Source organism: Chiloscyllium plagiosum, unplaced genomic scaffold (genome assembly GCF_037043375.1).
Source record: "Chiloscyllium plagiosum isolate Xiang-an unplaced genomic scaffold, Cpla_swu_hap1 HiC_scaffold_1, whole genome shotgun sequence".
In the NCBI taxonomy this organism is placed as follows: Eukaryota; Metazoa; Chordata; class Chondrichthyes; order Orectolobiformes; family Hemiscylliidae; genus Chiloscyllium; species Chiloscyllium plagiosum.
In genome coordinates, this window is record NW_028270139.1 from 51,298,897 (window position 1) to 51,311,967 (window position 13,071).

Below are 13,071 nucleotides of genomic sequence, written 5' to 3' on the forward strand. Positions count from 1 at the left end.
GTGAGGAATTCAGAAAGTTCACTTTCGAGGCAGGTATCAGCCAGGTGACATGTTCTCCACTTCACCTTCAGTCAAACAGAGAAGTTGAGAGAGTGGTCAAAACCATAAAGTTACTGGTTAAAAAAGATAGAGGGTGAGGATCAGCTATATTCAGTTACAGAGCAATGTTCAATGATTGTAATTGTGATGTTAATGATTACAATGGCTATATAAATAACAAAAAAAAAATTAACTACTAGAATTATGTAATACCAAAGAAGAAAGAAACTTGGGGAGAGCTGTAGTTTAATGGAATAGTTAAATTAGGATGATGTAACCAGTAGTCGAGAGTGTGGTGCTGGAAAAGCACAGCAGGTCAGGCAGCATCCGAGGAGCAGGAGAATGGACGTTTCGGGCACAAGCCCTTCATCAGTAATGATGTAACCAGTACTCTGGCAGATTGGAAGAAGATATTAAACTCTAGAAGCTTGTAGAGAGAGAGCTTAAATGATGCACTAGGGAGTTCTTCTAGTATTTTGTAAGATGCAATGTACAGCTGTAAATAAAAGATTCTTACTGTACTTTAGATATGGAAGAGCCTTACTTAAAGATAAAGAGCCAACGGTCTCAGGCACATTGAATGTGTAGACCTCCACAGCCCAGGGATACTACTGAGAAGTACCCTGGCAGTAAGATAAGCCGAAAACATATAAGAAAGTAAAATTTCTTCCATCTTCAGTAACATGCAACTCATCCAAAACCCTCCAACACCATGTCTGTTTCACATCACCTCCTGCTGTTCTCACACTCAATCTATGAGCTTTCAATCCCCAAAAATCCTAAATTTAAAATGTCATTGTTTCATTTAAATTTGTTTATGGTCTCACATCCTAATTCCTCCATCCATCTGATCATCGTCTCCGTTGCACATCCTGCACATGCTTGACCCTCACCCAATCAGATTTTTCCCACCACCAGGACCATTAATTTGGCCAAATCCATTGTCTGGATTTCTTTCATTCCCTAAAATCCATTTCTTTCCATGATTTTAAAACCTCTTAAATCACATATAAGACCAAGCTTTTGTCTTTTTGCTTTAATATTTCGCCTTTCAGGCTCGTCATACTTTTATTTTACTACTTTGAAGTGTCTTTGGACACTTTTCCACATTAAAGTTGCTGTATCTTTGCAGGATGTTAAATTAACAGAAGCTCTGTCAATGTTGGATCTGTTTTTGGTGATGAACTGCAATGTATTTTAAACCCCTTAAGAGAAGTATTTTTCTTGTAAATTCCCTTCAGGCTATGTTTATTAGAGCATTCTTACTTTGGTGATAGTTTAGTTTTAGGTGGGTAATTTACTGGGATTTTGGTACAGAGCTGTTGAAAATACTTTCAATATAGATTTTTAAAAAATGTATACTTCTATTTCTTCATCAAAATCTGTCATCTGTAAAGAGTGTAGAAGAAGATCTCTTTTGATTCATGACAGGTCCATTCCACAGTCATCTGGAGAATTTCTACAATCTGCTTAACCCTTTCCGCAGCTAACTGCATGTGACCTTGATGTGATTTCCCTCAGGGATCGGCTGACAGTAAAACATCTGCTGATGCGTTGAGGATTGAAAGCACATTGTACAGTGTTGCAATCGGAAAAGTCTTGCATTTATATAGTACCTGTAATAACCTTAAGATGTTGCAAAGCACTTTCCAGCAAAGAAGCACATCTATTGATGTATAGTCACTGTCATATTGTAGGAATTTGCACAGCCTCCTTTTTGTTAGTAATATTGACCAGAACACCAGTGATCATGCCCCTTCTCTTGCCCAAAATGCTGTCACATTATTTTCCACAACTCATTCAAAAGATGGCACCCTTGACAGTGCAGTACTTCCTTTATTATGGATGAGCATCAGTGTAGCAAGTTCAATACATTATCAGCATAATACAATACAACATTCCCATTATACATGTTGCTGTAACAAGCACCAAAGAGAATTCAGCCCTGGGCATTTTTACCAGTGCTGCGCAAGTGGGAATACACCAAGCAGACAGTAGGGGTAATTCTGTGGTTGCTGATACTCCACGTGACTAGCAGCACTTGAGAGGAATCTTGTCTTGGAAAATCACAGTCAATCCCACCAACCGCTTCCTGAAAAGGTTTACCTATGAAGGAGACTTCCCGCTCGGAGTGCTGGATTGTAGAATCACCGTTAGTTCCATTTTCGTACCTTTGGCAACTGTATAGCCGTGTTTTTGTTACTATAATGAATGGAGGTGCCATGTTCCCATTCAAACTTCCCTGCAACTTTCCAGCCATTTTCCCTCCTACCTACATGTCATTTGGTAAAGTGTGGTATGTCTGTATGAATGCAGTATTGTCCAAACAGGCTGACACATTAGTTAGAACGCCATGTATATGTGTGAACCAATCAAAACACCAACTGTTTGAAGAATAAATTCTCAAGCAAGCTTACCTTACCACCACCTTCTCCAGGGCCTTTGATGGGTAACAAATACTGGATGAGTCAGCGATGTCCATGTTCAGTGAGTGAATAACACTAAAAAAAAGCTGAGGCTAAAAATACTTTAATTAAGTACAAATTTATTAGGATGTCAGGGATTGTTTCTAAGTATACAATAATGATTAAAAACTTGGATAGTAAATTTAATTGAATACTTAATATATCCAACAGCTTTGGAAAAGTTACATTTATTTGAGAAAACCACTCGTGTTTCTCATCATTATTTATGAACATATGTAGGGCAAGATTGAAGGATCCCGTAAGAGGGGACTAGGCAATGGGCAGAACAACATATTCACAGGGAAGGCAGTGGCTGTCATTCCTGCGAGTGGGAAATCTGATCCCACCTACAGCACATGGACTGCAGAGATTCAAGAAGGCAGCTAACCTCCTCCTCAAGGGCAACCAGGGACAGACTAAAAATGCTGGCCCAGCCAGCGACACCCACATTCCACAAGCAAATAAAAGAAGGTTTCAGTCAACAGGAGGAATGGGCTGCTGCAGAGGCACCATTCTGTGGGTTTCTGAAGCTCATTAGCAAGCCATTTAAAAGCAATTATTAGTGATTTCACCAGGATTTAGTGGTGGCTTTGGATAGCATGGGTTTTGTGTGCCTCCTGAAGATCTCTCAGAAACCCTGTAAGGTTTGCCAGTGAATCCCTCTTTCAAAAGGCAACAACTAGCCCATCCATCTAATACATCTCCCACCCCACCCCCCACACCCCCAACACACACACACACACACACACACATCTTTGACCCATTCCCTGCAATACCAAACCTGCTGTCACCTATCAGTGATCTGGTTCCTGAATGATCCTAGGCCTTTGATGGGTCTATTACCATCCACAGCCACTCCCCTTTGATGGCGCTGACAGACAATTGGATGCTGTCTACCTTTAACTGGTTGGCAGTTCTTGATGAGCAGGACTTCTGCCATCAGGTTTCTAAATCACAGGGAAGACCTGACGATGGCCACCTAAATCCTATCAGAACTCCTTCATGGAAACAATAGGAGCTTTCTGACAGTTCTCCATATGGTGGGAAGGACCCACATTAAGGTCATAAAATCCAGCTCATAGTTCAATAAGTTCAACTTATTGATTGATAGAGACTTCAATGTAATGGCACAGTGAAATTTTTCCTTGAGAGGTTTTAGGTCTCTTATCTGGCTGGTTCTCTTTAGGACTGTATTCTACCTGGGTACAATCTAATAGTTAAGGTAATCCTTGCAATGAATCTATATATATATATATATATATATATATATACACAAACTAATTAATAGTGAATTTTCTGCAGAGTCTTAGCTCAAATGGATTGGCTGCTTTCTTTGCTTTCAGCAATATAAATGCAATCGCTCTGTCTCTCTTTTCCTTCTCTGCTTCTTTACCTTTTGCAGGAATTCACCATTTTGGCTGTAAGTACAAATTTGTGTGCTACCTGATACGTTACCTCTGCCACCTTCACCTCTTCCTTTCAGATCTGGTCCAATATTCTCTACCAACATACTGCCCCTCCACCCCCACCTCTTGCACATTTCCCCCTCCATCATCCCTTCCCCCATTCCCCCAGCACTTATTTCTTTCCTTTATACTCCTATCTTGATGCCCCACACTCAACCTGTTATCAGCCCATAAGTAACCATCCAGCACTTAATCACAGGTGCCCCCTTCCCTTCCCCATATCTTCATGTCCTTCATCTGTCCCAACATAACTGGTTTTTGAAGTGACTTAGTTGGCTCGTGACCTCAAATCCTGAATTAGAGAAATATCCAACTGGAAAGCATTATTCTATCATGTAGGCACGTGTATTGTATATGTTCAGCATATAATTCATTATAGTTGTCCAGCTGAACAGTAACTGAAAGTGGAAATAGAATGTTCCCCTTGTTTTTACTAATGCTGTTGAACCCCAGCACCCCACAGATACATTCTATTCCTCTTACTGTAGAATGCTCTACTTCCTTCCTCTACTATTTTCCCTCCCACTTTTACCTGGCCTAGCTGATGCAGTTCTGAAACTCAGCGGGATTTTCCGTTGTGCTTGATCTAACCATGTGGTTGCAAGGTACGAATAAAACATGGTTCTGTCAAGCACCATGGAGCGTCACGTCTGCCTTCTACAGCATGTCAAGCTACAAACAATAGGAGTGTCTAGGGAGAGGCAGTGTGCCGTACGTCTGTGATCAAAGGCCAATAAAGCTCAGGATGGTAGTTCTACCGACAGAGGCTTTGAGAGCTAGAGACCAATTTGATGATATTTGTGTTGAGGTCATTGCTGATTTGAATTTTTCTTATAATAAAGTGGATAAAATGACAGACAAGGTTAAATGTAAGAAGAAATAAAAACAAGTGAAAAAACAAATGTAATGAATGTAGCAGATGTGTTACTGTGGATCTGGAAGTGTTTAGTCTTTGGAATTCCACTCACTATTTCAAATGAATGGCTCAGGTGGGAGCACTAAATTGAATTAGATATGGCTTAGCAACATTATGAGCTAGCTACAGGAATAGTGAAAAGGCCATTAGTTTTGTAATAGAAATTGCATCAGAAGGAGCCTGCATTGAAAGGTTAACCTGTAAATATTACACCTACTCTTTTGGATCTTGTCTTTAATGTGTGATAAAGTTCAAGATCCAGCTATAGTATTTTAGTTTTGCTTTTTGTATGGTCTTTGTAAAATCTACCCAAGATTTCCCTGTCTTGCTTTTAATTGAGTCTCTTTGCATATTTCCACTTCTCCTGTTAAAATGTCTGCTTTTCGGTCTGCTGATGTGAATAATCTGCATATTTTGACTCAAATAATCTGCAGGCACAGAGGATTACAGATCCAAACTCAGCGGAGACTGCTTCCTGGATCTTGCTTGCCCTGAAAAGTGTCGATGTGAGGGAACCACAGTGGACTGCTCCAATCAAAGACTTGCGAAAATTCCTGATCACATCCCTCAGTACACTGCAGAGTTGTAAGTTGGCAGAGCAAGCTTACTTCTCATCACTCATGTGCCTAGTCTTTCTAATCTACACTTTGTTAGTGAAATAAAAGACTAGCTTTTATTTAGAAAATCACTTCAGACATCTCTTGCACTGAAAGAAAGAGGGAACTCTCATGGGAGCTGGGTTGTCAGTTGCCACATGATCATTAGAAAAAAAAGGGGAAAATTAATTGCCTAGATGTCTGTTAGCAACTGTGCTGATGTCGGCTAAGCTTTGTAGATGCAATAGAATTTAAAAAGTAGTGACCATGTCTTTTGTCAGAGGGTGATCTTGTTAACCATAAACCATTATTTTCTGTTGATCATGTGTGCATAAGGTGTCAAGTCATTAAAAACTGAATGAAGTTTTATGTCTACATTATTGAGAGACATTAAATAATATGGAAACCAATTTCTTGGTTTGGCCCTTGTGACTCAGAGCTGGATGCTATGGGTCTTGTTTGGGAGTTGATGTACTGAGAATAGTTCACCCATTGTATAAGCCGCACTGACAGTATGTAACCCACATGGAAAACATGCCCAACGTGTAATCCACAGGGATAGCATATGAAATGAATAACCTACAGGGACCCCATACTCAATATATAACTCATAGGGAAAGCATGCCCAATGTATAACTCACAGGGACAGCATACCAAATGTACAACCCACAGGAATGGCTGATGTAGCTCATGTGATTCACATATGTAGGTTACAAATCAAATGGGCTGAATCTCATGCCCTATTTCTGTCTTTCAAAACAAAAACACATATGTCTGAGCTGGAATTATTGCAGTGTAACACACAAAGCATATATTCCAGTTGCAGCTGTTCTTCTGTTTTTGCAGAAGTATTTTCCTTTCACGGAAATAAATTGAGTGGTCTAATTTTAATTGTTGTCCAAGGCCTTGTATTTCAGGCCCTGCACTTGAAGCTTTTGGTCCCATTTGTTCTATTGGCAACCACAAGGTGGAACATGGAACTGAGGCATGAAGTTGGGTTTTGCTAATTTTTACTGGATCTCAGTCTGGACGAGGATAATGGATTGTCAGCCAGGATGCCTGCTCCTCATCACATCCTGGTGTCTTTAGCGGGAAAATATAATTTTGTTGAAAATTGTGAACAGTCCTCTGTAAAGCCAACCTGTCAAATGGATAATGAATAGTTCCATCAAAATGTGTGCTTAGCAAAAGCTGAGACTGCCACCAAGTAAAGATTAGCATTGGGTTAAAAACTCTGGGAGAAGAGAGAAAGTTGTTATCTGAGAGGGGTTTGAATTTAATCATTTCTGCAGTGCTCATTCTTCAGTCAAGGATAATGGTAATTCAATCAAAACTAACAGTGACAAATTGAGGTGCTATGACAACTGTCACATGTTCTGTAATTGTAGTGGTCCATTTCTGCCTCATGTTCACAATTAGCATTGACGTAAATCAATTCCATGGTCCTAGGTAAATCTTTATTCAGTTTCACATTTCCTTTGTGTTCCTGAAAGAAGGACGCATGATTCAATTTTTCATTTGAAAGTGAGAGTGACACTGTAATCAATTTGCAATCCTCCCTTTCTCCCTGTATTCAATACCTGGCTGGTTGCATTGTTCAAAACTATATTGATCAAATCTACCTGAAAGGAAGCTTCGGGTTCATGTTGGAGAAACTACAGGTTTGAAGTGTGAAAAGTTTAGGAATGCACTTAGGAAGATATTTTTCTAACTTATTTATTTTTTCACTTGAACATTTTAGGCGCCTTAATAACAATGAGTTTACAGTGTTGGAAGCCACTGGGATCTTCAAGAAACTCCCTCAGCTCCGTAAAATGTGAGTTGAACTTTCCGACAGTTTTCCTCGGTGCAGCTGGTGAGCAGCTCCCATCTCTGTCGGCTCTGCTTTGCGAAAGACATTATTTAAGACAATTACACAAGTGACCTGTAATATGCTGTTAGCATGAATAGTGAGACGGATTGGAGTTGGCAGGTTGCTCCTGTGTGCTAAGCTGCTGCCAAAAGCAGCTCTTCATGAGTCAAGCACCGGCATCTCTCAAGATTTCACATTCAGCCAGCTGACCTCTTGTGCTGGCACAGAGGGGTTGCCAGATACAGCAAGCCAAGCGGAAGTTCAACAATCTTCCATAACTTCCTCTGTAACAGCCCCAAAATAACAGTCCCCTTTAACTATATATAGAAAATCGATACTTCTGATAGTTTCAATATATTTTTTGAAAGAAAAAGATGGCAAAGAGCTGTTTTAGATAACAGACCTTGGTGTCAATATGAACTACTGTTTGAATATCAGTAAGAATTTAAATTTAGTGTTCACTTCCTGACTTGGACATTAAAACCAGTGCTTAGGACAAATGAAGCATTTTCATCTTGTTATCAACTTGCTCCAAATTCCAACCTTGTACATCACCAGTACTTCAGAATTGTGTTCTGTCAGAGGATATAAAGTCCTTTCCAATGTGTTTGTGAGGGAGAGGCAGGCTTCACTGTACTATCTGATTATGTTCACAGAATCTAGTTTATGTTTTAGATTAGATTCCCTACAATGTGGAAACAGGCCATTCGGCCCAACAAATCCACACCGACACTCCAAAGGGTAACCCACCCAGAATCATTTCCCTACATTTTCCCTCTGACTAATGCATTTAACATTATGGGCAGTTGAGCATGGCCAATTCACCTGGCCTGCACATCTTTGGATTGTTGGAGGAAACCAGAACACCCAGAGGAAAACCACACAGACACGGGAAAATGTGCAAACTCCACACATACAGTCACTCGAGGCGCGAATCAAACCCGGGTCCCTGGTGCTGTGCTAACAACTGAGACACTGTGCTCTTCGCTTTTGAAATGTCCAGCAGATTACTAACTGAAGAAAATGCCTTTCATGAAATATTTGCTTTCTCTCTCCAAATAAGGCAAAGCTTGCATGCTGCAAACTGATATTTAAGCTCAGTTCAGGTGAACACTTTCAACTAAGGTCGTAACTTACTGAATTTCTTCCATATTTTGTCTTTCAGAAACTTGAGCAATAATAAGATTACAGATATTGAGGAGGGTGCATTCGAGGGAGCTAGCGGTGTGAATGAATTGTTACTGACAGGCAACCGCTTGGAAACTGTGCACCGCAAAATGTTCAAAGGATTGGACAGTCTTAAAACATTGTAAGTAAAACAGTTCTGCTTTTAATTCTCCATTTTACACAACTGAACAAAGTCCCTACTGTAGTTTGTAATAACTGCCTCCTGAGTTTGCTTTCAGTTTTTTCACCTGAATAAAACAGTCTCATAATGGAGATGATCATTATCCCCTTGGATACCTTTCCCAAGTTTTTCCATTGGTTTAGGTAACATGCATGCATTCTGAAGATCAGCGCTCAATAAAAATAAAGGAGTTAGCAACGTTTACATTTAACCAGCAAATAAACTTGTCTAATTTTTAATAGGCACCTTGAAAGTGGTGACCTTATTTATTCTTCCTATACAATGGTTTACATTATTTGAACACTCAATCAAGTGATAATAATGTCACAGAAATTAGCATCACAGACGTTGTGTTGGAGGTACAAAATGCAATTTTAAATTTCTATTCAGATTTTAGCAGAATTAGTGCACTTGATTAGATTAGATTAGATTCCCTACAGTGAGGAAACAGGCCCTTCGGCCCAACAAGTCCACACCGACCCTCCGAAGAGCAACCCACCCAGACCCATTCCCCTTCATTTACCCATTCACCTAACACTACGGGCAATTTAGCATAGCCAATTCACCTAACCTGCACATCTTTGGACTGTGGGAGGAAACACACGCAGACACAGGGAGAATGTGCAAACTCCACACAGACAGTTGCCTGAGGTGGGAATTGAACCTGTGTCTCTGGCGCTGTGAGGCAGCAGTGCTAAGCACTTAGCCACTGTGCCACCCACTTGCCTTTTTTATTGAAATCAGCATACCTACTTATGAGAACATGACTTTTGTGCATGCAGTGGAAAAGAGTGCTTCTGCACAAGTCATCCTTTGCTGAATGGAACCCAGGAAAGTGTGACACGTTAAAGCCAGTAGGATGATGGAAATTGGTTGACTTAAATCCATTGTCTATAGTACTTTGTAAATGTAAGTGTTTCATGTTGAATCAAATGGGAGTATTTATTGGTATAAGCTTGGATCAGCTGCTCACAAACTTGCTCCTGAATCAAAAATTTGTGCATTAAAATCTTCAATGTTGTTATTTCAGTGCAGTAACAAGGAAAAACTGTATTTTAGATGTATTATTAAACTTGGGACCTTTTCTGGTTGCTCAGGTAAATGAAAATTGCAAATGGGAAGGGCACCTCATGTTTGGTCAACTTTATTTCCAACAACACAGATTAATTCATCATTCTATCATTTGCTTCCTTGTATGCAAAGCTAACTGCTGCCTTTGCCCGATATAACAACATATTGAAAGGAATCAATTCATTGTAATTTTGGAGACCTGGTGAGGGAATACATGGCCTGAATTTTCTTAATGCTGAAGGGAGTCACCATTTGAAATATTCCCAGGGCTCCGATTGCCAAAGTCGTGTGTCTGGACCTAGCAGTTATCATTTTTGTCAGGGTAAGATGGAGGCAACTGCACATGTAAAAATGCAATTTCCTTCAAACAGATCCAATTTTTACTAGTAAGATGTCAAAAACATGCCTTGTGGGTTTTTGACCAATTAGCAGAAGGTCCAAAGCTGCCCAAGTTATTTAATGAGGTAGTGTACTCTTTTGGAAGGGTCCATGGACATCTTTGGGAGATATTAGGAGCCCTTTGAGAGAGGTGAGGTAACCTCTGTTACGTGTGGTTTTAGTAATATAGAGATGTATGTGTGCAAAGACGAGATAAGTTCATTGGAATTGTCAAGCGAGCTATTGAAAAGTTGTCAACTTTAGTAACCTTAAGTCACTTCTAGTGTTAAAAAACGTGCCTGATGTTTCACTCTGTCTGATGACACATAAACCAAAGGGATTATGTGATTTCTGTTCTAGGACGGATATCAAAACTATCATCACAATGGAATGCCAGTCAGTTCCCAGTTTGATTGATGATTGCAAGTGATTATCAGGTCTTTGAAATGGGGTTGTAAATATAAATGCTTGTTTTTAGAAGTAATTAAGCAGTTGAAGATAACTAAATATGGTGTATGGGTTTTTAATGAATGGAATTTTTCAGAAAAATAAATTCATTGGCAGGCACTTAGAATGTTTTTTTTTACATCTCAGCATGGGTTCTGAGGTCTTCTCGAGGTTAATGATGTTTGAGTTGACGTTTACGGTGCCGGGCAAAGGATGGTTGGAGGGGGTATTTTTGGCATAGCACGTAGAAAGGACGATTAGATGTGGTTGACGGGGCATAGATTAATATGGAGGAAGTGAATATTCATGAGAGTGGTCTTGGGGCACTGGTTGGCATGGAGAGCACAATGTCACGGGAGTATACAGACGCCACAGTTTAGTATGGAAGATATGAGTGGCAGAATATGAGCAGTTATGAGTGAAGGAGGGTTTTTAAAATTGGTTTTTTGGAAGCTGGGATGAACGCTTAGATTTTTATACCAGTTGTATCCCACAGCCCATCTAATCACCCAGAAGCCCATGTGATTGCCTCTGTACTCTTTCTGATTCCATTTAACCTCCATCCCACACCCAGAAGCAAGCTTTGACAATGCAGGACACTTATTCGAAAATTTGGTGATTGAGTTTGAGCCTTTCATGATTTTAATTCTTGACTTGGGAGTGAAAATTCCAGACTTCAAATGCAAACACTTTCCTTCCAAATTGCGTATTACTTTGCAATACTTTACAATGCTTTGCAAGAATCTAACTGTTAACTTTTATTTGCTCGAGGTGAGTGAGGTTAAATGAGTGGATACATTTTAATAGATGGAGTTGAATGTGAAAAAATGTGAATTTGTCCATTTTAGCAGAAAGATTAGAAAATAGTGTATTGTTTAAATGAAGAGAAATGCAGAACTTTGAGTTACCAAGGGATCTGGGTAACCTAGTTCTTTAATCATATAAAATTAGTATGCAAGTACAGCAAATGATTAAGAAGACAAGTAAGTGTTGTAATTTATTGTAAGGAGGCTGGGATATAAAAGTAAGAATGTTTTGCTAGACTTGTATCAGGCTTTTGTGAGACGACACCTGGAGTACTGTATACAGTTTAGTCTCCATATTTAAGAAAGGAAATAATTGTGTCAGAAGCAGTTCAAAGAGTGTTTGCTCAACAGATACATGGAATGGAAGGATTTACCTTATGAGGAAAGGTTAGACAGGCTGGACCAGTATTCATGCAGTTTAGAAGAATGAGAGGTGATCTTATTGAAATTTACAGGATCCTAAGAGGACTTGACAGACTGTGTGGGAGAAACCAAGACTAGGCAAACCAGTTTTGAAGTAAATGTTTTCCCCACTTAAGACAGAGATGAAGAGAACTTTCTTTTCTCTTGAAGTGACATGAACTCTCGCCTCCAGAGAGCGGTGGAGGCTGAGTTATTGAATATTTTTAAGGCAGATATAGGTAGATTCCGACCAACAAAGAAGTCAAAGGTTATGGTTGGGACTGCAATCAGATAAGCCATAATCATAGTGTATGGTGGAACAGGCTTGAAGAGCTGAATGGCCTATTCTTCTAACTAATTTGTGTGCTGACTTGTTAAGAACCATTTTCATTTGCATTTTGACATCAGATGTGAGCAAGAGTACATAATTTTGAATCATGCATTTTTTGACATGATTTGCTTCAATAGATGGATTATGACACACACAGCAAAGCTCCAGGCCTCCAGATAGGATCTTGGGCAGGCTCGATGAATAAAATGCCCAACTGGTACTATGAATGCTGCCTCTGATGTTCCCCATTCGTCTGGTGATATCAAAGTGCCCAACCATCTAATGTGGCACAAGCATCCAACACCTAAAGTGGTTATGATTCAGAGGCTGGCTATTCTCCAATATCAAAAGCACCACTGAGAACACTAACACCTGCTAATGCTCCACTGAGGTCTGTGCCTCATCAGTGGAGGTTTTAGAGAAAGGTAAATGATGCACAATAAATGTTGCAGAGAGCAAATGTGTTCAGGGAGGGGTGTTAATAGAAAGGAAGGGGAATGGGTTCCTTGGGCCCCCTTTCAGATGTTTGACTCCATGGTAACACCACCCTCATACTACATTGTAGACAGACCCAACAAGGTTTGTTATGTGGTCAGTATACATGGCATGTGCCCTGCCATTGGTAGAATAATAGCAGCATAAGGATAAGACTCTTTTATGTCAGTGTTTCCCAAATCCTTCTCCATTTTGAGGCTTGAAAATTATCATGATTCCTCAGTGAGTCTGGGGGCTAGAAGAAAGAACCTAAGAGAGTAAGGAGAAGAGGGTCAGCCATTACTGCCTCAGGGCATGTGATCCAAAATTTCAGCTCGCAACTTCACCTAGACCACCAGCACTCCTTTTCCCCCACTTTGAGAAGCCCTGCCTTAAGTGTTGTCTTAAAGGCCTCAATTGGCCTCTGGGTGAGAAAGCTGTCCTTGATACTTTCTGGAGCTTAATTGGACAAAGTCAGAA

At 40.0% G+C, this 13,071-nt stretch overlaps 1 protein-coding gene across 3 annotated transcripts in view; it reads left to right on the plus strand.

The window, feature by feature from the left end:
• slit2 (slit homolog 2 (Drosophila)) overlaps positions 1 to 13,071 on the plus strand; it is a 464,730-nt gene that overhangs the window by 338,866 nt on the left and 112,793 nt on the right. For all 3 annotated transcript variants that reach the window (XM_087986800.1, XM_087986798.1, XM_087986799.1), the window contains 3 exons: positions 5,321 to 5,471; positions 7,224 to 7,298; positions 8,500 to 8,643. In XM_087986800.1, coding sequence (XP_087842926.1) covers positions 5,321 to 5,471; positions 7,224 to 7,298; positions 8,500 to 8,643 — 370 coding nt within the window. The remainder of the gene's footprint in view (positions 1 to 5,320; positions 5,472 to 7,223; positions 7,299 to 8,499; positions 8,644 to 13,071) is intronic.